The sequence below is a fragment of the Limulus polyphemus genome, unplaced genomic scaffold, assembly GCF_000517525.1.
Source record: "Limulus polyphemus unplaced genomic scaffold, Limulus_polyphemus-2.1.2 Scaffold352, whole genome shotgun sequence".
Classification (NCBI taxonomy): domain Eukaryota; kingdom Metazoa; phylum Arthropoda; class Merostomata; order Xiphosura; family Limulidae; genus Limulus; species Limulus polyphemus.
The window spans coordinates 503,787-526,858 of NW_013665962.1; the positions used below are offsets into that span (position 1 = coordinate 503,787).

Genomic DNA, 23,072 nt, shown 5'->3' on the forward strand with positions numbered 1-23,072 from the left:
ATAGAATAGACCATTCCAAGCTTTTACTTGTTGTTAAACAAATGTTTAAACAACTCTGTTCAATTATATATGTTAGGCAATTTTTTTTCCCTCAATTTTAGTAACTATAAGGTTTATACACTGTAAATTATTTAATTTATTACACAACTTATAGTAAATTCTACCAACGGTGTTAGCGTTCGATTCTCTGTTAATGGCAAAATATTTCAATAAATTTAATTTTGATATTAACTCTTTGTTAGTTACACGAACAAATATTTAAAGATCTGTATACATATGTGGCGAAAGATGACATTTTTATTTTTACCATAGATTCGTCAAATGCTTGGTAAAGAAAAAATAGTCTGAATAGATATACCTAGTCTAAAACAATCAAGGATGTCCTCTTCCTGATGATGATGGGTCTATTGCCCACCGAAACGTGTAGGAGTTATTAGGTAAGACCTGGTGGCTTTAATAAAGATTTTAAAGTATTATGTACATTTTAACGTTGTTTTATTGAGTTTTTAATATGTAATTTACACTTCAATTTAGCCGCCCCCCCCCCAGTGGCACAGCGGCATGTCTGCGGACTTACAACGCTAGAAACCGGGTTTCGATACGCGTGGTGGGCAGAGTACAGATAACCCTTGTGTAGCTTTGTGCATAATTAAAAACAAACAAACACTTCAATTTAATGAAGGTAGCAACAAATATGTGGGCAACTGTAACTGGATTTGATAATTACTCTTATAGTTCACCCACGGGCCCAAAGTGCGGAGTGTGTTTTTGTGGCAACAGAACACAAACCATGAATCTTTGAAATGACAGTTCGGGTACGCTAAGTAGTGAGCCAAGCCCAGATTTAAAAGCAGTAAAGGAAGAAAACGATTTGAAGTCTAATAAAATAGTTTCCAACGCTATTAAATGAGGTACTGACAGCTTAAAATTACCGTTTTTATCACACCAGTAATGAATGTCAATTTAAGGTATAAATTTACATTATATTCTCATTAACCACACACACACACAAATTATAGTAATTTTAAGCATTTCATTCATATGCACATGAAGGGGACTATAGACAACAGGACTATTTGAAATACATTTACAGTTGAATAAAGTCTGAAATGTATGTTAGGTTACTTTTTAATATATAGAAAGTGGCAGATGTTATTTCTAACAGAAATAAAGCTAGAGGTTTTTTCCTAAACAGACTTCCACGACATAATAGTCAAATGATTTCTGATTACAGAAACTTCATTCGTGAAATAGAACCAGATGAAAATGATAAGTTTGCTTATGATCGTCAGACTTCTAAAGTGTGGGATATTAAAGGACTATAATACTGATGCCATTCAAAGTTCATGTTAAATGTAAGAAACGTTACAGAAAGATGCGTAATTTTAATTAGTGAGGAACCTAGTCCATTGTTGTTTAACAACTTTACAAAGCAATTTCTATTCTGATCATATAGTTACAATAAATTATTTGTTCTCCCGTACATTTCAAGAAAAAAGAAATGTTTATTTCATCAAACATATAGTATAGTATATATATATTATATTTATATATATCGATATTTCTGTATCGATGGCTAATATGTTTATATCTACATAAATGTAATAGTACTGTCTGTTGTATGTCCATGGAAATACTTCGCAGGGTGTGGATGGATATTCACCAAAATTGGTTTTGAGGTTCATTGGATCCATGGGGAAATACATACACCTTTTCAGTTTTGCAGTTATTATGGGCGTTTTTGTGTTTTTTACCACTACTTCGCCATCTGTTGATGGACCTTCACCAAATTTGGGAAGGAGGTTTGTTGGGTCCATGCGGAGATACATGCAAAGTTGCGGTTTCATATTTTGTGTTTTACAGTTTTTATGGGCGTTTTTTTTTCGTTTTTTACAATTACATATAAGTGTAGCAACTTTCATCTCCTAAGATAACCTTTCATTAATTATGAATTTACATAACTTCCCACGGACATTCCAGCGAGTTTGTAATACACTGTCAATGGATAAAGCAAGAAAAGCTAGTTCATAATAAGATGAGTACATTCATAATAGTATGTTCAATCATTAGAATAAATATAGTAAGGCTAAAATAAATGTATATGTGTTTACATATTTTGAATATGATTTTAAAAGTGATTTAAACTTCATATATTAGTTTAAAATCTAAAAAGTTCCAATAATCCTATGTAAATATATATATGTGTATGTATAGTTAAATTTGATTTTGTAGAGACAGAAAAGAAAAGAAAAAAATAGATAAACGAAGAAATATACTTGAAAACAAAAAACGAAGCCACAAACCAAATATCCAACACCGGTGGCACAAGTCGTAGAATGGTGATTATGTAATGTGTTCTAGGTTTTTTAAGTACCGTCGGAATCAAGACCCAAACTAAATTGGGGGGGGGGGGGGGTACACCGTCTATCCGGTTTAACCTCAACTTCACCGACCTCACATGCTTAGAAAAGAAGAAGAAAGAAGCAGATGTGGGTGATCAAGCCCACAACGTCCCACATCTTTACCACCTTTCGTTGTCTGCAGCCAGATGTCGGTGCTCTAGTCCACAACTTTACCACCTTTCACTGTCTGCAACCAGAAGTGAGAAGGTGGTTGCTCACTTAAAAAAGAAAAAGTAAGAACGATACAATTGTTAGCAAGTATATAAAACTTACTATCTAAATCCGTACAATAATCCTTAAAATTGACTCATTTTATTTTATTTTTACTTTTTCCTCTAATACAAATACATTTCTACAAATCGAGAACACCTTATAGCCCATTGTGAAACTTCGTACTTAACAAAAAACAAGCATTTCTAGTTATTTATACAAAAATACATATAAGTTAAACGATACAAAGTTAAAAGTATTAGCACAATTCGTAACGACATTTAATTTTCAAAATAATCATGTTAAACATTTACTTTCCGATATTATAAAATTTAGGCTTAAGGAAATTATGATATAAGTAAAAGATTATCAATAAGAAAATCATCATACATAGTAATTAATATCAAACACACAATTGTTAATGATTTTCAAATTCCTAAACTTTTACTTGATTCTATAATACAAAATATTTTCTTTTTAAAATACTTAAAATCTATTATCAGTTTTATATATGAAATTACAATAGCACCACTTATATATATATAATTATTAATATATATATTTTAAATAACTTAGATATAAATAACGCACACAATTTACCATGTGGTTGCTACTCAAATTCTTTGGGAGATTCTTTTCATAAACATATTATTATGGGAAATTTGGATATAATGAATAATAATTATCTGCGTAAAATTATGGGAAAAGGTGCTAAGTACAAAGTTGCGACAAAATAAAAAAAATTGACATTTTAAATTCTATAAAGAAAACAAAGATGATTATATTCTAAAATGTAATTATTCTAAACAAATTATTCTCCAAATTGGTTTTTAGAATGGAGATATTATATAATTAATAGAATTAAAGATAAATTAAGTTTTTATTGATTTAGATAAACATCAACTACAATCAACATTTTTTCAGTTTAGAACTAAAATCCGTAAAATACAGGACAAATATATAATTGTACCTATCGATAAAGTCAATTGTAATTTTGGCTATATTTGCAAACGTTTTTATGCACAAATTATAACTAATGAGATAAATACCACGCAAGCTTTCTTTCATGATTACTTATCCTTCGTGGCTGTAACTTTGTCAATTAATAAAAAAAGTATAAAGAAGGCATTATTAACAATTTTCGAAAGCTGCAAACAAACGGGATTTTAAATCAAATCCGTATTACTGGATCTATATGCAATACCTAAATTACATAAATCTTTCATTAAATTAAAGTATAAAGAAGGCATTATTAACAATTTTCGAAAGCTGCAAATAAATGTGATGTTAAATCAAATCCGTATTACTGGATCTATATGTAATACCTAAATTACATAAATCTTTCATTTTATTTCTAGTTTAGTAAAAACTACACTGAAACAACCTACAGTTTTATTAAGCAAATTTCTGAATCATTTATTTATTAAATTACAACAAACTGCAAATATCGAACCAGTAGCAAAGAGGTATGTCTGGGGACTTATATCACTAGAAACCGGGTTTCGATAGTCGTGGTGGGCAGAGCACAGATAGCCCATTGTGTAACTTGCTGCTTAACTACAAACAAACAAACATAATTTCTGGATAATCAAAAATAGCGAATCTGTCTTAAGACCCTAGAAAATTTAAATAAAACACAATTAGTAGATGCAATCCAAACACACCATTTCACTACATTATTTACAAGTATACCACTTAATGATGTAGCATTAGTGATAAATTCGTTAATAGATCAATTTATCGATCTATCTATAAAAGTTGAAAATCAGACGTTTACTGCAAATAATATCAAACACAGTTTATGCTTATATAGTAATTATATTCATTTGGATAAGCACATTTATAAACAAATTGTAGGTATACCGAGGGGGTCTAATTATTCAAATTATGCTGCTAATTTATATCTTTATTATTACGAAACTAAATTAATAGATAATTTTGCAAATATGGAATTATTTTTCTTAACATATAGATATATTGACGATTTAATTAGTATTAATAATCCAGTGATAAGTAATTATATTGGTAACATTTATCCTGCATTTCTACAAATCGAGAACACCTTCATATTAAGTACTGGGCACATTATTTAGATTTTAAGATAATTAATATTTATAATAATATTGATATTTGTGATAAAATAAATTATTTTATATTTCAAATTTTTGACTTTCATCTCCAAATAGTAATGTAGCAACAATGCCATACAGCGTATTATACATTCACAGCTTTATATATATTGCAAAATTTGTAGCAATATGAAATTTTTATATTCTAATATAAATGTGTTAATACAAAAACTGATTTTTAATGGCTTTGATGAAAAGAATCTTAATCAAATATTTTAAATTATTTTATAATAAATGTAAAAAGTGTTTACATAAATAGAATTATAATATATACAGTAAAAATAATTTCTAAAAGTTATTGGAAATAATTACAATTATTTATTTGGAAGATTTTATATCTTATATAGGTGGACTAGTTAGTTGTATCATTTTTCTTATATAAGACCTGCTACTATGTGTTTTTTTTACAATCAGTGAAGATCCAGGTAGTAGCACGAAAGGGTGGAGTATGGGAGCTATCTATATAAATAATACGCTTGCGTTTGTCTGTCTCGAACTTTCTCGAAAATTTCTCGATCAAACGCTACAAATCTCATATCGTAGAAACGTCTTTGTCCAAGGAGTCCAGATTGCATATTGTTTTTTTCCATTTAGAATCAGCTTATCTAATTTTTGCTTACTCAAACATCTTAATCCAACGAGTATGGTGCACGATGGCATAATGTCGTTATCATCACGTAAAGAATGGTTTGTATTTCAACTTTAGTTTGTTACTGACAAAGTATTTCCAACAAACAACACTTGCGTGTAGTTTCCTAAAAATGAACATTGTACAATTCTATGGGATTTCTTGACTTGTTTAGGTCTAAAATACACTTGCGCAGTTCGTTCAAAACCATATGCATATCACTTTGTAAACATGCATTCAGACGTTTCTGCATATTGAGCTAAGTTTGCCTTCATTACAACTTTACATTTACATTACTTTGTAACAGTTTAGCTTCAGTTCGTTTTGTAGACTGTTATAAAAAACCTTTTAGCTATTTTTTTCTCTAATACTGGTTTTATTCTTCGTTTATGTGAGTTTCTTTGTTTAAACTCGTAAAACGTGTCTTACACTAAACATTCATAACTGTTTCATACTCTGTACACTATAAGTATTATAAGTACCATTACTTTACTTTATTGTTTACTTTACGTGTAGTTTCATCAACGTGTACGTGTAGTTTTATTAAATATAGTTACGTCTATGTGAGTTTGTTTTTCTGACCACGTAATTTTTTTTTTCAAATAAACCAGGATTTATCGATCTTACACATAACGCCTGCAAGAAAGCGTAGCTTAAATGGTGTGCGTGAAAGTGATAGAGTAAGGAGAATTCAAGCGAAGGTCATGAAAACTACTTCAAATGTTTTGCGGATGAATCACAGCTAGTAATAATTATAAATAGTTGGGTTTAGTGTAGTACGGCATTTATACCCAAACATCGTATTGGGGGGTTGGAATGCTAACTTCAAGGACAGTTTTGCTGTTTCCCCCATTGATACACAGTATTCTAATTATTATATTCCTTACCATTTTTTTCTCTTTTCTTTTCTTTTTGTGAGCAATCACCTTCACACTTCTGGCTGCAGACAGTGAAAGGTGTTAAAGATATGGGACACTGTGGGCTTGGGCTCGTTTTCTCCTTTCTTCTAAGCACGTGAGGGCAGCGAATTTGAGGTTAAACCGAACAAATGGTGTACCTCCAACGCAATTTGGGTCTTACTTCTGCCGGCACATTTAAAAACTAGGGCACATTACATAGTTACCCACCCAATAATTTGCGCCCCGGTGTTGGGTATTTATTTTGTGGCTGGATTTTTTTGTATATTTTTTCAAGTATACTCTTCATTAATTTTCTTGTTTTTCTTTTCCTTCTCTACAAAATTCAATTTAATTATATTTCATTTAAGGTTTGGATATGCTATATAAAATTCACGCTATCCATCCTTTTGATGTAATCTGTTTATAAACTCTTTTGTAGCTTACTTAAATGTATATAGATATATATACATGCACTTTTTCAACTTAATTAATTGCAGAGAATTTAAGTTAGGGTTATAGATCGAACTGAATAATTGTTAGCCTAATCAATTTCATAATGGCTTGCCTACACGGCGAGCTGAGCTCGATTTAGAGTAGGAGTAACTAGTAACTCATGTATAATTTAACTAAAATTATATATGCTAACTATAACTACTTTATTAGACTTCTTCTGTACACTTCTTTGTAGAACACCCCATTTATTTGCATATAAAAAGTAGATTGCACATGCAACGTGTCAGATAAATTCCTGAGACTTGTGGATGTGAAATATAATCTGAAACTCTAAGAAGTATGGTAGTAAATGCCTATCTGGCAAGAGCGTTGTTATTAAAGGCTGCCCCCATCCCCAGTGGCACAGCGGAATGTCTGCGGACTTGCAACGCTAGAAACCGGGTTTCGATACCCGTGATGGGCAGAGCACAGATAGCCCATTGTGTAGCTTTGTGCTTAACTTCAAACAAACAAACAAAATTAAAGGCTTTTTTTTTCTTTTAATGGATTTTCAATAATATTTCTCATCAGCATCTGTTAATAGTGGTAATCGAGAAGATAATATGCTTGCCAATAGTTAAAGTGGGGTCGACCAGTGGTGATAGAAAAGGAAGGTGAATTGTTGGCGAGCTTGTTAAGTCCAACATCCATCTGATTGAGTTCCAAACGATCGATTCCTTTAATAGCAGTCAAGATTTGATCATTTATGACTCTAATAGCGAAGGATCTTAAACTAACTGCTTATTTCAGATCTAAAGAGGAAAACACAGCCTCAGTTATTCTGTTGATATACAATAATTGGAAGCTTATTATATCGTCTGACCAGTCGCTTTTCACGCTTTATCGACTGACAATGTATTACAAACTAGCTGGAGTACCCGTTCCCTGGACGGAAGTTATGTAAATTCATGATTAATGAAAGGTTATCTTAGGGCATGAAAAGTTCCTCCCCTTATATGTAACTGTAAAAAACGCCCATAAAACTGTAAAACACAAGATGTGAAACTGCAAATGTGTATGTATATCCCCATGGACCCAATGAACCTCCATATCAAACTGGTGAAGATCCATCTACAGGAGACGAAGAAGTGGTAAGAAACGCGAAACACCCATAAAAACCGCAAAACTGAAAATTTGTACGTATCCCCCCCATGGACCTAACGAACCTCCAAACCAAATTTGGCGAAGATCCATCCACACCCCGCGAAGTAGTTACATGGACAGACAACAGACAGTAGTATCATATTTATATAGATACAGAGGAAAATACATAAGACACCAGACACTGCTAATGTCTATTCGACGGTACAATCTCATGGAAGTTACGTAAAACTGTGGAGAACATTCTTGTGGCAGAGTCCTTTTTTCCAGATTATTCTTGTAGTAAGGTCTTTGGAAATGGCGAATAATATACATAAAGTACTTAAATGAAGCTTATTGGGAGGTTTATTTTTGGTGAAGTTTCAAAAACAATCATATAAATCTTCACTCTTTAGAGTGAGCTCTAGCGAAACGCCCTATGATTTGGTGTATTTAAATATAATTTTTCGTTGACAATTATAGTCATTCTAGTCCTAACGATAGCTTTTATTATACTAGCGTTTGTATTCCAGCATTTTAACTAGGTTTCATTAGTGAATTGTAATATTTTAACACATACACACATAAAATATATATACAACGACAAACATTTAAGTTGGTCTTTAAATATAGTAAGGTTTTCGGTAAAAGATACAATAAATTATACTTATTATAAGACATTAGTATTATGCAAATTATATTTTTAAAGGTGAATTATTTATCTAGTCCCTTAAAGATTTTCAATAATTAGAATTAGAAGAGTGTATAATAATATTAGTTAGAATACTATTTTTATACATTCTTCTAATTATTGAAAATATTAAGGGATTAGATAAAGAACGCAGTGCTAGAAAATATAATTCGCATAATACTAATGTCTTATGATAAGTATTTTTAATTGTAATCATGCTTCGCCAGCTTGAAAAGGGCGTTCAGACCAAAACAAAATATATAATAGTTCTTAAAGGTTTCTGAAAAAATAAAATTCACAGATTGGAGGAGACAAGTGTTTAATAACCCTTCAGTTTGCCATATGCAACACATCACTTAGTACTTGTAATAAATTTAAAATACCCTAAACTTATTTGTTTAATGATGGTAACCACCTAGATTCAACATTGTTTGTTTGTTTTGAATTTCGTGAAAAGATACATGAGGACTATCTGCGCTATCCGTCCTTAATTTAGCAGTGTAAGACTAGAGGGAAGGCAGCTAGTCATCACCACCCACCGCCAATTCTTGTGCTACTTACGAATAGTGGGACTGATCGTCACATTATAACGCCCCCACGGATGAAAGGGCGAGTATGCTTGGTTGAACGGGGATTCGAACCCGCAAACCGCAGACTGCGAGTCGAGCTCCCTAACCACCTGGCCATATTCAACATAAAATTTAAGACTAACAAAAAGCATGGCAACAACGCCTAAACCTGTAAAAGGGTTGCAAACATAATAAAAAAATACCTACTGATGATAACTCTTCAGGAAGCTAAAATGTACTCTAAAATGTGTAGAGGAATTTAAAAGTACAGGGGCTCATTAACAAAAAAGGGAACTTTTCAAGAATCGTAAGTCAAGCCTTTCGGGTGGGGGTGGTAGATAGAGTTAAAGGAGACTGTGGGTAGCCTATGGTACACGCAGGGTAAATATTAATAAGAAGCAAACAGACTCTCTTTCATTACTATTCAGTTGATCTGATAAAAACTAAGCAGTGATTTTTTTTCTTTTTTTTGCATATTAACAAATGGCATATTACAGTTATTTTTCTTTCTTACAGTAAAGTCCTACAAGACCCTGTGTTCTTTTATTTTAAAGTCGAAATTCCCTTTTTTCTTTCCTAACAACTAGCAGCAAGCAAGGTATGAAATCAAGTGCGTCTTTTCGTACTTGTTCACAAATTTTATGACACAGAAAAAGGGCACTTTTGGGGCATAAGGGTAAGAAAGCAGGGTTTGAGCCCACCCAACTACACCTTTATGTACGTCACTGTTCGTATCTTATATTTCACTTTAGATAGAAATTATAGTTCTACTTATGTTTAATTTTTCCATAAATTATATTATTGATTAGAAACCCACATTAAATGCCAATTAGGATAATTTTAACGAGACTAACGAAATGAACCTTTCAGTATCTGAGAAAATAGGGGTTTGTAATTGCAATCTATGGTGCATTAATTTACAGCACTTTACACTAAAAATATATTTCATTATTAAAACTGTGTTGAATGGATATAAATTACAAAATTCAGTTTCTTATATTCATCATTGAATGCCATTATTGAAGCGTGGGAACGTACAACAGTAAGGCACATAAAACTGGGTATAAACATGTGTTCATTGTTTCAACGTAAACTACATACTGGACTATCTGCACTTTGTCCACCACAGGGATTCGAGCCCAAGGTTTTAGTGTTTTAAGTTCGCGAACTTTCCTCTAATCTACCCACTAACTTAAGCCTCGCTAGAGCTATTTTAAATAGCAAACACTAATTTAAATGTGATGTAAACTCGTTTTATGTGTCTGACTTTTAAATATTCATATTCAACATACTCTGACGTTGAATAACATATCCAAACTAAGCATATATAGTGTAAGTATGTGCTAGACAAAGACAGAAATTTACTTTTTCTATAAAAAAAAAACGGAGGGAGGGAGAAACATAGTAGGTAAATAAACATAATTTCAACGTAAGTTTTTATTTTGAATGAAAAAGTCCATGAAATCAACTGTGAAACACCAGTGTAAAATATTTATTTGTTACTCAGTGCTGAAATCTTCATGCTAATCTCATATAACACTAAACGGTGTCAAGGAATAGATAAATACAACGACATATATTTAAGCTGTACTTCTGCTCCTGTTTCTTGGGTCAGAGGACTTTTGAATAAAAAATGTACAAAACTATTTCAATAGAGACAGATTTTATGTAATACCGTAATGGTGATAAACTTATGAACAAACATTCTTTGTGAGAAAGTATTCATGAGGTCGTTATTTATTCAGTAAAATGCGTCACTATCCATTGAAAGCCGTGAAAACACAAGTCTAAATTTATAAATGTCTTTAATAGAGGCTTTGTAAAGATATTTTTTATTCTTCAATGTTCGGAACAGATGTATATTTCTCAGAGGAAACAATTGGTTTCAACTCAATTTTCTTCACGTATTATTGACTTATTCTAAAAATAGATTTGAACGTTCCTTCCCCATTGAGCTGATTTTCCATAGTGCCACTTAGTTTTCCATTTCAAGCACTGGCTAATAAACATGTGATATCATATTCACTCTTAATCATGTCCGCACACAATGTTGTTTAATGAACAGAATCCGCTTAGCTTTACATCGCAATTTCTCCTTCTACCTATTGAAAGCCTACAAGGGCCACAATTAACAAGCAATTTAAAGTAAAATGGCCTCTTGTGAATACCTCTTTGTATACTCTGTGAAGAGACCATTTTGAAGGTTAAATATAATTTTTCAATCACACGAACAACGGTTACTGTCTTTACGTGCCAGATGCAGGTGGCTACAGAACATGAACGAAGTTAAGACTTTTAATAGCGAAACTCCTAAAAATCGTTCACAGTTTCAAAACAAATAAAATACCAGATATACATGAAATAATTTAAGCATGTCATGTTTCGAAACAAAAATCGCTTTAGTATTGTTTGTAAGACAAACTTTCAACAATACCACTGTCCTTTACACTTCTGAGGAGTATCCACTATGATTCTCCATTGTTTTCGATCGATCGCTGCCTGAATTAACTCTTCTAGTACAAGCTTCTCATCTCCAATCCATTTTATAATGTCATCGAGCCAAGTGAGCTTTTTTTCTTGCCTCTCTCTCTCTCTCTTTTCTTCCTTCGATTTTACCCTTCAGAATCTCTGTCGACCTCCCCTTGGATCTAATGTTGCACATCTTCTGTTATCTACATGTGTTTAGCAGTAGCCTTTTGTTTTGTCTTGGCACTTTCCCATACTTCGTCATTATTATTATTTCTATATAGCCGACCTTCAGTAGGCAAGGCCCAAATTTTCACCCCTTAGAGTAAGACTGACCGTACTTACCATTTTAGTATTCTTTTCTTCAGTTCTTGTTTGAGCAATTCGTTAATATTGAAAAATATTGTTTTTGCTTTACCACTTTTCCACATTTTTCATCACTACTGATACTCGACCCTAGATAAGTTAGACCCACTACTTGTTCCAAATGTTTATCTTATGTTTTGATGGGAACTTCCTCGAGTCGGGATATTACCATTGTCTTAGTTGTATTGAGATTTATTCTGAGCCCACAGCTTTTCTTTCATCAACAAACCGTAAGTGCTCTAACATCAGTATACTCATTATTATAGATGCTACTTCCGTTAATTTCTTCTCACACAAGCTATATAATGTCGATGACAGCACACATCCTTGTCTTACGCCTCTCTTAACTACAAACCAACTGTTTACTTCTCCGTCAATTCGAATTGCTACTTCCTGACTCCGGTATACTTACCTAATTATATAAGTAGGTAAATACACAGTGCAAGAACACAAGTGTATGCGGAAACAAGTTAAGACACTTCTACCTGTCTTCTGCGGTCCAAATTTTGGCTGTGAAAGTGTTGAACTTAGTGTTCTAATTAACTTCACTCTTTCGTTAGTGTGAGATACAATCGACTAAGCCCAATTTGAAAAACAAAACAAAAAACTATTTGTCATGATGGTAAAATCTCCTATAAAGTCTTATTTTTTTCTGAACAGTTTGATGTTGCTTGAAGTTAAGCACAAAGCTACACAATGGGCTATCTGTGCTCTGCCAACCACGGGTATCTAAACCTGGTTTCTAGCGTTGTAAGTCCGCAGACATACCGCTGTGCCACTATACGTGTGTGTGTGTAGGGGGCTTTTCTGAACAAGTACGTGGTACACATACAAACTTTAGCGCTGTGTAATAAATATATATTAAGATATTTCAATATTTATTAAAGTAGTTGTTATTAAAGTAACTTTAAGAGAAAAACAAACACGAACTTATTCGTTTAAGAAAGTAACCGTTCAAATAAATTTTCATGCATAAAATTATTTAAAAAAATCAATTTAAAGTGAATTTAAAAGAGTGCCTTGAGTAAATACTTGGGGAAAGTTTAAAAGAATATTCAATAAGTTGAAATCCAATCTTTTAGAAACTTCTTTTTTATAATTATATAAATACGTTTAGTCAAAAGGAAAATAAAAATAAAGGAATTATGCATATGTACTACTCTCCTAGATGTACTACCACAAGATCCCAGAAAACGTTCTGTTTCGAAAGTAAATAAAACCAAAATTCATATATCATGCTGTGTGTAGCCTACAGAGTGTATAATTCTTCTAGTGATTCAAGGAATGCGCACGTTTTACTGACGTCACAACAGTACAAATTGCAACGTTAAGCGTCCATTATGTGACGTCACTTTAGTGTCTACTGATTGACAGACAACACACTATAGTTGAGTGGTACGAGTGGTTAAAACAGGTGACCCCTCTAGTCGGCTTTCGGCCTCCTTTTGAGGAAATAAATGATAAAGAGGCATAAAGAATTATTAGAAATACTGAAAGAATAATGAATTCTTAGATTTACTGTTTTAGAACTGTTACCTTCAACCTGAACTGCTCCTTATGCATATATGGGCTAGAAAGCAAGGTTCGAGACTCTTAGGGTTTAGGTATACCCGTCCCAAATTTTTAACTACTGACCAAAGGAAGGAAGCATGTTAGCAGCACCGACTACCCAAATGGCTTTATCCAATTCTTTGAACTGAATAGCAGAATTGTCTGTCACTTTTATAATGCATCCACAGTTGAAAGTACAGAGCATGTTCAGCAGCATAGTGTCTCGAACCTTGGACTTTAAGATCCACAGTCCGGCACACTGGCCAGTTGGCTACATTCAGATTTAATAATAAATTGCACATCAGCTTTTAATGCTGGTTATTTACAAATGAGAAAAATAAACACCAGATTACTGGAAATTTGCAATATATTATGAATATAAATATCCAAGATCAATTTATTTACAAGGCTCTAAAATTTATTCGGAAGATCTTTGGTTTTTGTGAAACAATCACATAGCATGGCTAGCTCAGATTGAGGAATGTAGCGCAAATGTGGCACTTGTACGAGTACATAAAGGTGTGCTGTACTGTAGTTATAGACCATCAAGGCTAGACAACAGAAACTGCAGCATATACCGGCAAAGCTGAACATGTGAGATGGATCTGACCAGCTGATGATCAACCTCATTGCAGTCCAACCAGTGAGACCAACTTCCAAAGTGAAATCCCAGATATGAGCAGCACGTGAGGACCAAAGGACAATCTAAGTGTACCCACTACAAAGTTGTAGTGTAGAAAAGTGGAGATGTCATGTCCTATGCTTTTACCTCCTATTAATCATCACATGCCCCAGGCAAGGAGGGCTTTTTAAGAAATTAAGACCTCAAAGTAGAAGAAAGGTTCTAAGCACCAAGAAGTCTTTCAACAGGAGATCTCCAGCAGTTCAATCCCCCATCTATAAGTACTGTGGCTATGAACATAATAATCAGTGAGAAAGCATCCACATTGATGGTTGGAAAGCAATAAGGGAGCATCCCATGAATGATGACCTTGCCACAAGAAAAGGTAGAGCTGCTCACCCCAACCAAAATAGCAAAGTATCTCACACTGTAGCAGATTTAGGTTCTAAATTTCTAGAGTTAAAAGCAGACAGCCAGGTGGATGGAGGTCTGGGTTCTTTATAACTGAGAAGAAAATAATCTGCTGAAGCTCAAAAAAGGTATATTAACTCCACGATGAGCTGGCTAAGACTAAGAAGGCAACTTAGAGGGTCCTCCACTACATCACCATGGTACACTACAAACATCTGCTGTATTGGAGGACCTGCTCTTGGGGTTTCAATAAGTAAGCAGCTGTGCTTTTTCTATAAACTATGTAAATTGTTCTTATATATTTAATTTCTGTTCTTTCATTCAGCTTATACATTTTAAAGACACATTCTTGTGTATATTTCACTTGACTGTGCTTTGTTTTTATTTATGCTATCATTATTGTTTAAAGTATTTTTTATTTTGTGCATGATAACTCATTATGAAGAGGTTCAGTTTTGTATTGTATTTGGTTATCTTTGTTAGAGTAAACCATGTATTACTTCCTTAAACGGTTTCTTTTTTATCACCTTGTGATATGTGTTAAAGAGTTCATTTTGAAGCATGTCACATTGTTAAAAGGTATATTGTGTTATGTTTATTTTTTTTGTATTAGTTTTGTGAATGGTTTTACTAATATGGTTAGCATGTGCTGTAGAGAAAATAATTTTACTGGGGTGAGAGCAAGTTAAATTTTCATTGTTTTTGAGTTTTTTAAAGTTAGAAATAACTAGGTTCACCTACAAAGAAAGAAAAGTGTAATTTGTGGGTGTATCATATGTTTTATAACCCCTTAATTACAAGATAAATCTTTCAAATTCTCAGTATATTTCAGGTTTGTTTGTTTTTTAATATAGAACGTCAGTCATGTGGAGTACCAAGTTTGTCTCTTCTTAATTAACCATAACACTAGCTGAGTCACCATGGATGTGTCATCTGTTAGTGATGATTATTGTAGCATGAAAGATGCTATAGGCAGAAATTGACTTGCTTTGCTGGCGAGCCTTGTGATAGTCTAAGGTTGTAACTCCCCTTTTTTGACATGAGAATGTCCCTCAGTCACATAGATAGCACATGCATCTAGAAAAAGTGGAAGCCTTGTATATATTTCAATGTTTTGTTTATTTGAAAGGACTATTATTATATTTACTAGATCTGATACAACCACAGATATTTCCATATAAACTTTGTGGTTACCAAAATGACTTGTTTGTATGTTGTTAAGCACAAAGCTACAATAAAGGGTTATCTGTTTTCTGCCCCACATGGCTTACCATTGAGCCACAGGATTACCAGAATGAATTAGAATGTTTTGTAACAGGTTTCTGAGTCAGGTCTATCATTAGACAACTTTTAGCTAAACTTGATTCACCTTCAGCATCTGTGAGCTGAACATATACTGACAAGAAAGCACAAATAAAGTTCTCTCTTGTCAAACATACAAGCACTTGTTCAAGTGTCAAATCTTGACTGTTTATAAACCTTTAATCCAGTCTCTTTCTTGTAAAGACTCAGTCAAAGGTAGAGTAAATATAAACACTGCTCCATGAAATAGTATATGGCAAATTCTCCTCCTTTTATTTTATGGAACCTACAGGCTTCTCTGAGGGAAATAAGGGCAATAGCTAATTAGATCATTATCTCTCTCTATATGTCACTAGTTAGGCCTCACTTGTAATGTTGTATATAATTTAGGTTTCCTTATCTAAGAAAGGATACATGTTTATTGAAAATAGTTTAGAGGAGAAATATCAGGATGGTTTTGCAGATGGAAGGATTATATCAAGGGAGTGAATGGTTGTGTATGGAGGGCTTTGAAGAACCAAATGGTACCATATATAACTCACTACTACGTCAAACGTTTTTACTTAAAATCTTATCACCAAAAGAACACATTTCCAAAGGAGATAAATGTGGCTTTATTAGATCCAATAGAAATACAGTAGAAGTTTATATAATTAAAACAATTAGAAAAATGCACATTTTCATAGAAAAAGGCAACCTACAGCACAAATATTAGAAAAATCATGGTAATGTTAATATTTCGTTTTTATCTCACAAACTCACTGTAAAGTTGACAAATTTAATTACATATTTTCGGTATAAAAATTCCAATATATGATGAGGTAATAAATATGTTCTGTATGGTAATGATCAGTAGTTACTGACTTGTGAACAGAATACCAACAGAGCTCAAAGATTACCATACAGAGAAAGAGTCACTAGTAAAAACCTAACTAGAAGGGTCCTTGGTAGATTTTACTTATTACTCAGTAGCTGATTTTGTTTGTAAAATGGCTTTAAATTTCAGAGAGTGATTCTTAAATAAAATATTTCTACCACTGCAAAACACAGGGCCTGCTAAAACAAGCTTAACACTGAATTTGTATGTTAAAGGATTGTATATCAAACCCTCATGAACATATTCAAAGTTTCAATGTTCTTCACAGATTAAAATGTAAATGTCTAAAATATTGAAATACATATTAGTAAAAAAAAACATATACAAATTGTAAATTTCATAAATGAAAGTAAAACTAAAAATGATAAGATAAAACATGTTTCATAGATATATATATATTGTATTTCATAGAACAAATGCTGCCATTAGAAGTTAAATATACTTGAGGGGATTGCCTTTCTTGGTAAATATTTCAAGTCTGTCCTACATTATCTGCATTAAGACTTCAAAACTGAAACATTAAGAAGTTCTATATATCTTAAGTAAGCACGTACTGTAAAAACTTCAGTTTTAAAAAGGTAAAAATAAATTCTTAAATTCCAAGGTCAGATTGAGCTCAGATTTGTAACTAGTTTCTTCCTCTATGATCTCTCACTGAATTTTACAATATCTGTAAATGTAGTCCTCGTAAAATTTAGAAGCAGTAAAATAATCTTCCATTTGTGATTCACATTTCAGAATTGGCAGAAATAATTATCAACTTTCTCTATAATTAACAACTGAAAATTGCAAGAATTCTAAATACTTTTTATTTTGCCTATGAAAGCTATTTCCTTCGTTGCAAGAGAAACTGTATTTTTTGTATTTATGGCAAATCTATTAAGGCTACTTGCTGCCATCTCTACTTCTTAACTACTGAGCAGAGGAAAGACAGCCAGCCAACAGCACCCATCAACTATCATTCATGCTATGGGGTTGAGTGTCACACTTATAATGCACCCAAACCTTAAAGTGCATGGAATACTTTGTGGTATTGCACGGATTTGAACCTGGGTCACCAGCTCTGAAATTCACGGCTCTACCACAGGGCCAACTACCTATGCTCCACAAAAGAAACAATTATATTAGATAAAAAATTTTAACTCTGACATAAATATCTGAATCTAGAGAACTTAAATTTTAATATACATGAACCAGAGTCAACAACTCTGAAATTCACAGCTCTACCACAGGGCTAGCCTACCTATGCTCCGAAAAAAAAACAATTATATTAAATGGGAAAATTTTCAACTCTGACATAAACATTTGAATCTAGGGAACTTCAATTTTAATATACATAAATACATAGTCATTAACAAACAGAACATATTTCAACAATAGGCAAATATCAAAAATTCTAGAAAACATACTATTATTGCACATGGAAGATGGAATTAATCTGAAGAAACTCATTCTTTTTTTTAGTGACAAATTTTGATTCTCTTTCATTAATTTTTCTATTAGCAACAAATTATCATAACATCTTATTTCACAATAAGTAAAATTGAAACTTGAACATGGGTGCCCTCAGGAAGGGGCAAGAGGGGGCATTTGCCCCTCTCACATTTCTTAAAAAAATTGCACGTAATCTGATGTAAACTTAACATCACAGTTAAACTAAATATTTTAGCAATTTCTATTAAACCTGTAAATTTCTTTTAGCCAGTTGACCTACACCGTAAAAGCTGATCCCCTACATACATGTTTTCCATCCCCCTGAAAATGTTTCTGTGGGCACCCATGAACTTGAAAAAGCTAAATAAAATGCTACACTAAGAATGTGCCAAGAAGAAACAGAAACATACAGTTAGAATACCTCTACCTTTTGATACTAAAGTTCAATTACACTTTGTTTTCTATATCCAACTTGAAAGTTTAAATTAATTAAGGTTTAACAGTAAGGGAGGAAATTTCAAACTCTAGCACTTGCAACTAGAAGGATAGTAAAATAGTGACATAACTTATGTTGTATAATCCAAGTTCTCCTCACCTAAAATAACCCCTTAAAACCTCTGAGGTGATGAGATTTAATATTTAAAGAGTTCCATATTCCTTAGATCATATTCAACATGCTTAACCTTAGCTTTTTAATGGATTATAGATGATTTCAGGTCACAGTAATACATAAATATTTTCATTTTTTAATAAACTATTATCATAATTAAAGAAAACATGTGATTTCAAGTTTTTGAAACAAATCACCAGTGTTTAATAAACACTGAAATGCCAGTGAAATATGTTTGAAAAGCTCAAAAACGTTTTTCAGAAGAAATAAAAAATACAATTTCTTTATATCACAAGTCATATAAAGATTATCAAAATTTCAGTATTAATGAATTTTTCTTTTTCAAATAATCAAACTTAACTTTCATAACTTACTCTGATATAATATTCCCATCCGACTGTTCAAGGCAATGTATGTGACCCAGACTATCATTGAATATTCTAATACAGTTTTTAAAATATCAAAGGCTGAATTACTTAAATGTAATAAAATATGTAGCATTAAAACACATTCAAGAAGAAATCTGTTTTCATTAATAGAATACAAAAATATTCTTTATACATTTTTGGTTAACAAAAACCTGAGAAAATCTTTCTAACAAGTCATTATCCAGAGTGAAATAACCTTCTCTAGAAGTGTTTCTTCAAATCTTTTAAAAACCTTTAATTTCTATATTATATGCAAGCTAAATTAAAATATTGAATAATTATTCACAAATATACTGTTGGATGAAACATTTGATTTTTGTTTTTAATCTAAAATAATTTCCTAAAGAATTACTTAGAAAGTTATTGGATTTACCTACAAAATAATAATAACTGTGTTTAATGAAGAGATATAAAAGCAGATAGATTAGAGTTGCTCTATGATCTATTATTGCTTTTTAATAAACAACATTTATATAAACAATACATTTTATAAAGTTAAAATTTTTAAAGTTTGCAAAACTGTAATCAATTTTGAATTTCATGGTATACTTTTTTGTTATGCTTCAAGATTAATAAATATTTGACAAGTTAGAATCGTATAACTTTTTTATTTTCTGAAAACCAGAAGTGATTGCTCACCTTTAAGGTAAGCACAGAGTTTATCATGAAATAAGTAACATTTAACTCTATAGACAAGTATTGCGTTTAACACCATTTTAGTTTTTAATATAATTCATTACGATATAGAAATAAAACAAAATTAAAGGCAATACCATCAAGAGACAAGATTAAAATGTCTTAGAGATTGCTGTATTTTAATCACAAGTCAAAATTAAATGCTACAAAAAACAACTGGGGGTAGAAGAAGGGGTATATTGTAATCATATAAAAAATTTATATATTTTCATGGCTACTCAATGTCAACAAAACATTTAAAATCCATACCAAAATATTAATAAAATGTTTACAAAATTATTTCACAGGCATAAAAAGAGTGGATAAAGTAAACGTGAATGTATGCTTTCAATAACATAAACTTAGTACAAAATCTCATACATTATTTAGGTCAGTAGTTCATTCTACAACTTTAAAGTTTGAAAGAGTATACATACAGTGAAAATCTGATCTTGGACAATGTACAGTGTTTGAAAACCGACTAATGTATCGTTTTTGTAAGCTTTTGAAAAAGTTTTACTTTTCATGTAACTTTTACATGCATGAGGCAAAATCTGTATTCCCTTTCAGTAAATGTGTCAAGAATAGCTAAATGCATTTAGAATAAATTTTGAATCAATTACTGATTTCAAAATGTAAGTACACAGAAAATAAAAAATATCCTCAAAACATTACTATTACAATAAAATTTTTGTGTACCCATATTTGTATTTTCATTCCATGAATAGTATTTTTATATTCTACATTTATATACTTATTTGCTATTACAGTTTATATTCATATGTGAAAATAAAGTTTCAAAGTTACGGCATTGCAGAGGCTGTATAACTGAGACTTTGTACTTCATTTAGTGTTGGTTCACTTGGCAGATGGCGTAAGACAAATTTTTTCAACTTTAAAACATATTCATAAAATCTGGTGAGCTTAAATACAAAATAAAATTTTTACCTTTAAAAAATATCTTTGGAGTAATAGTTCATAATGTTTAGAAGAATAATACATAGCTGATAATATCTTCACTCTTTTGGAATAATGGCTTCCAAGTTTGATTTTCCCAGGTAAATATATCCTCGAAGAACTATTATAGGTCTTCATGAATTTGTTGGTCTCTTCTTTTATCTTGTTTTCTTTCCTGTGTCACAGGGGGAGGATTTAGATGATTTGTGGAAGTGAATACATTATCTTCATTTTCATTATTTTGTTGATTTTTTGGGGATTTTTTATCATCATCAAAATGTATTTTTGTTTTTTCACCTTGATTTTCTTCTTCTGAAGTTCTTACCACTAATTTGTGTAAGACCTGCTCAGCAAAGTCTCGGTCTCCCTCTTTGTGCTTGGAGTCTAGGGTGTACCACATACCTAGGGCACAACGACGACCCCTAGTGACAGCTTCAACTCCATGCAAGTTTTCCACACCAGCTGAAAATCCAACCATTCGACCACATGTGGGCTGAATTTTAGCCTAAAAAACACAATAGTAAGTAACATTGGCAGCTTTAAATAAATAACTTTTTTTACAATACTTTAAAGCAGTTAAACTGGCATAATAATAAATCATTGTTATAAAATCAACTATACAATACTTTAAAGCAGTTAAACTGGCATAGTAATAAATCATTGTTATAAAATCAACTATACAATACTTTAAAGCAGTTAAACTGGCATAATAATAAATCATTGTTATAAAATCAACTATACAATACTTTAAAGCAGTTAAACTGGCAGAATAATAAATCATTGTTATAAAATCAACTATACAATACTTTAAAGCAGTTAAACTGGCATGTTTATTACACTAAGGTTAGTAAACCAACTAAATTTTGGAAATTGTCATTGAAATAAAAGTGAAACATTCAAAATCCCCGAATAATTTTGAAGATTATAATTTCTCTTTTCTTTTTCCTCATATATAATGGGACATATATGTAACTGGATTTTCATTTCCACATTCAATAGTTATTTAGCAAGCTTTTAATTCCTTTTTTACAGCTGTCTTCAGTCTAACTGATAAGAACAAAACTTTAGGAAATCTGTAGTGAAAGCACATGAACAACATATTTACAGAAAGAATAATAGTGAAGTCTAATGTAATGCACAGAAATACAAGAACTTGTAAAAATAACTTATACAAACAATATTTTATACATTCACTTATATTTTGAAGGTAATTTATCTTTTTATTTAATATAACTAATTGCACAATTATATGTGTTTATCCAGTACATTTATTTATATTAGATATTATAGATATAACCAAAGATTATAAAATGATACAATGTATTAACTGACAATAAGCTGCTTTGACTTTTACTTATGTAATTAAGCCAAAAAAAATTCATGCTACATTTATTAAAGCTTGACCCCATTTTGAATTAGATATTGACATGGTTTGCTTCTGTTGGATTTAATTGTACTGGTTCCTCTGATTTTTTTTTGTTAGGTATTAGTAGGTGTACTTTCTTTATCTAAGCAGCTTTCCTCATACAAAATAATGATCATGTTCCCAGATGGGATCTCCTACAGCTGACTTCTCTGAAGCAATTAGTCTGATACTCCTTGATGTTCTTTGGTTTATACTTCTATAAGTTGCTTCATTTCACCTACTCAGAGTTTATCATATTCACATGGTAAATTGTAGACTATGTTTTGCATTCTGGAATTCTTGTTTGCACCACTATTTAATTATGGTTTCTTCTCAAAGTTCACTTTATTTTAAAAGCTGCCTTGAAGTCAAACCTTTACATAATCCTCCTTACTTTCTCACTCATTGTTTTTCTCTTCTAGCTCCTCTAAGTGACATTGATTTGAATTATATGGTTTCCTTCCCTCACTGATGATATCCATATTTTTTATAAGTACATTCAAACATATCTCATTTGATGGTAACAACCAAAACACATTTGTAATGAACAGATAGCATTTGTATCATCCAGCCATACTGAAAAAGGATTAAACTATTTAAGTGGAGGCATACTTGTCCATATGGATAGATTTTCTGTGTATGTCAGTTACTAGATTAATTTTTGCTTCAAAACTTTCAGAAATTTGTTGTGAAATGCTGGTTCTAATAAATAATATTGTCATATTAGCTTAATTTTTTTACTATGCTTAAAACTTTGGTCAGGAATTTAATATAATTTTTGTTTCAATAAAACTAAATTTTCTACCTGTTATATTTCTAATAACATCATATAAAACTTGGTGAAAATTGCTTATGATCACTGATATAT

General features: G+C 31.6%; 1 protein-coding gene across 1 annotated transcript in view; it reads right to left on the reverse strand.

The window, feature by feature from the left end:
* Positions 1-16,408: 16,408 nt before the first annotated feature.
* The window catches only part of LOC106457621 (prolyl 3-hydroxylase 1-like), a 69,603-nt gene continuing 62,939 nt past the window's right edge, over positions 16,409-23,072 (reverse strand). Inside the window, exon 12 of the mRNA XM_013917057.2 lies at positions 16,409-21,304. Coding sequence (XP_013772511.1) covers positions 20,924-21,304 — 381 coding nt within the window. The 3' untranslated portion in view covers positions 16,409-20,923. The remainder of the gene's footprint in view (positions 21,305-23,072) is intronic.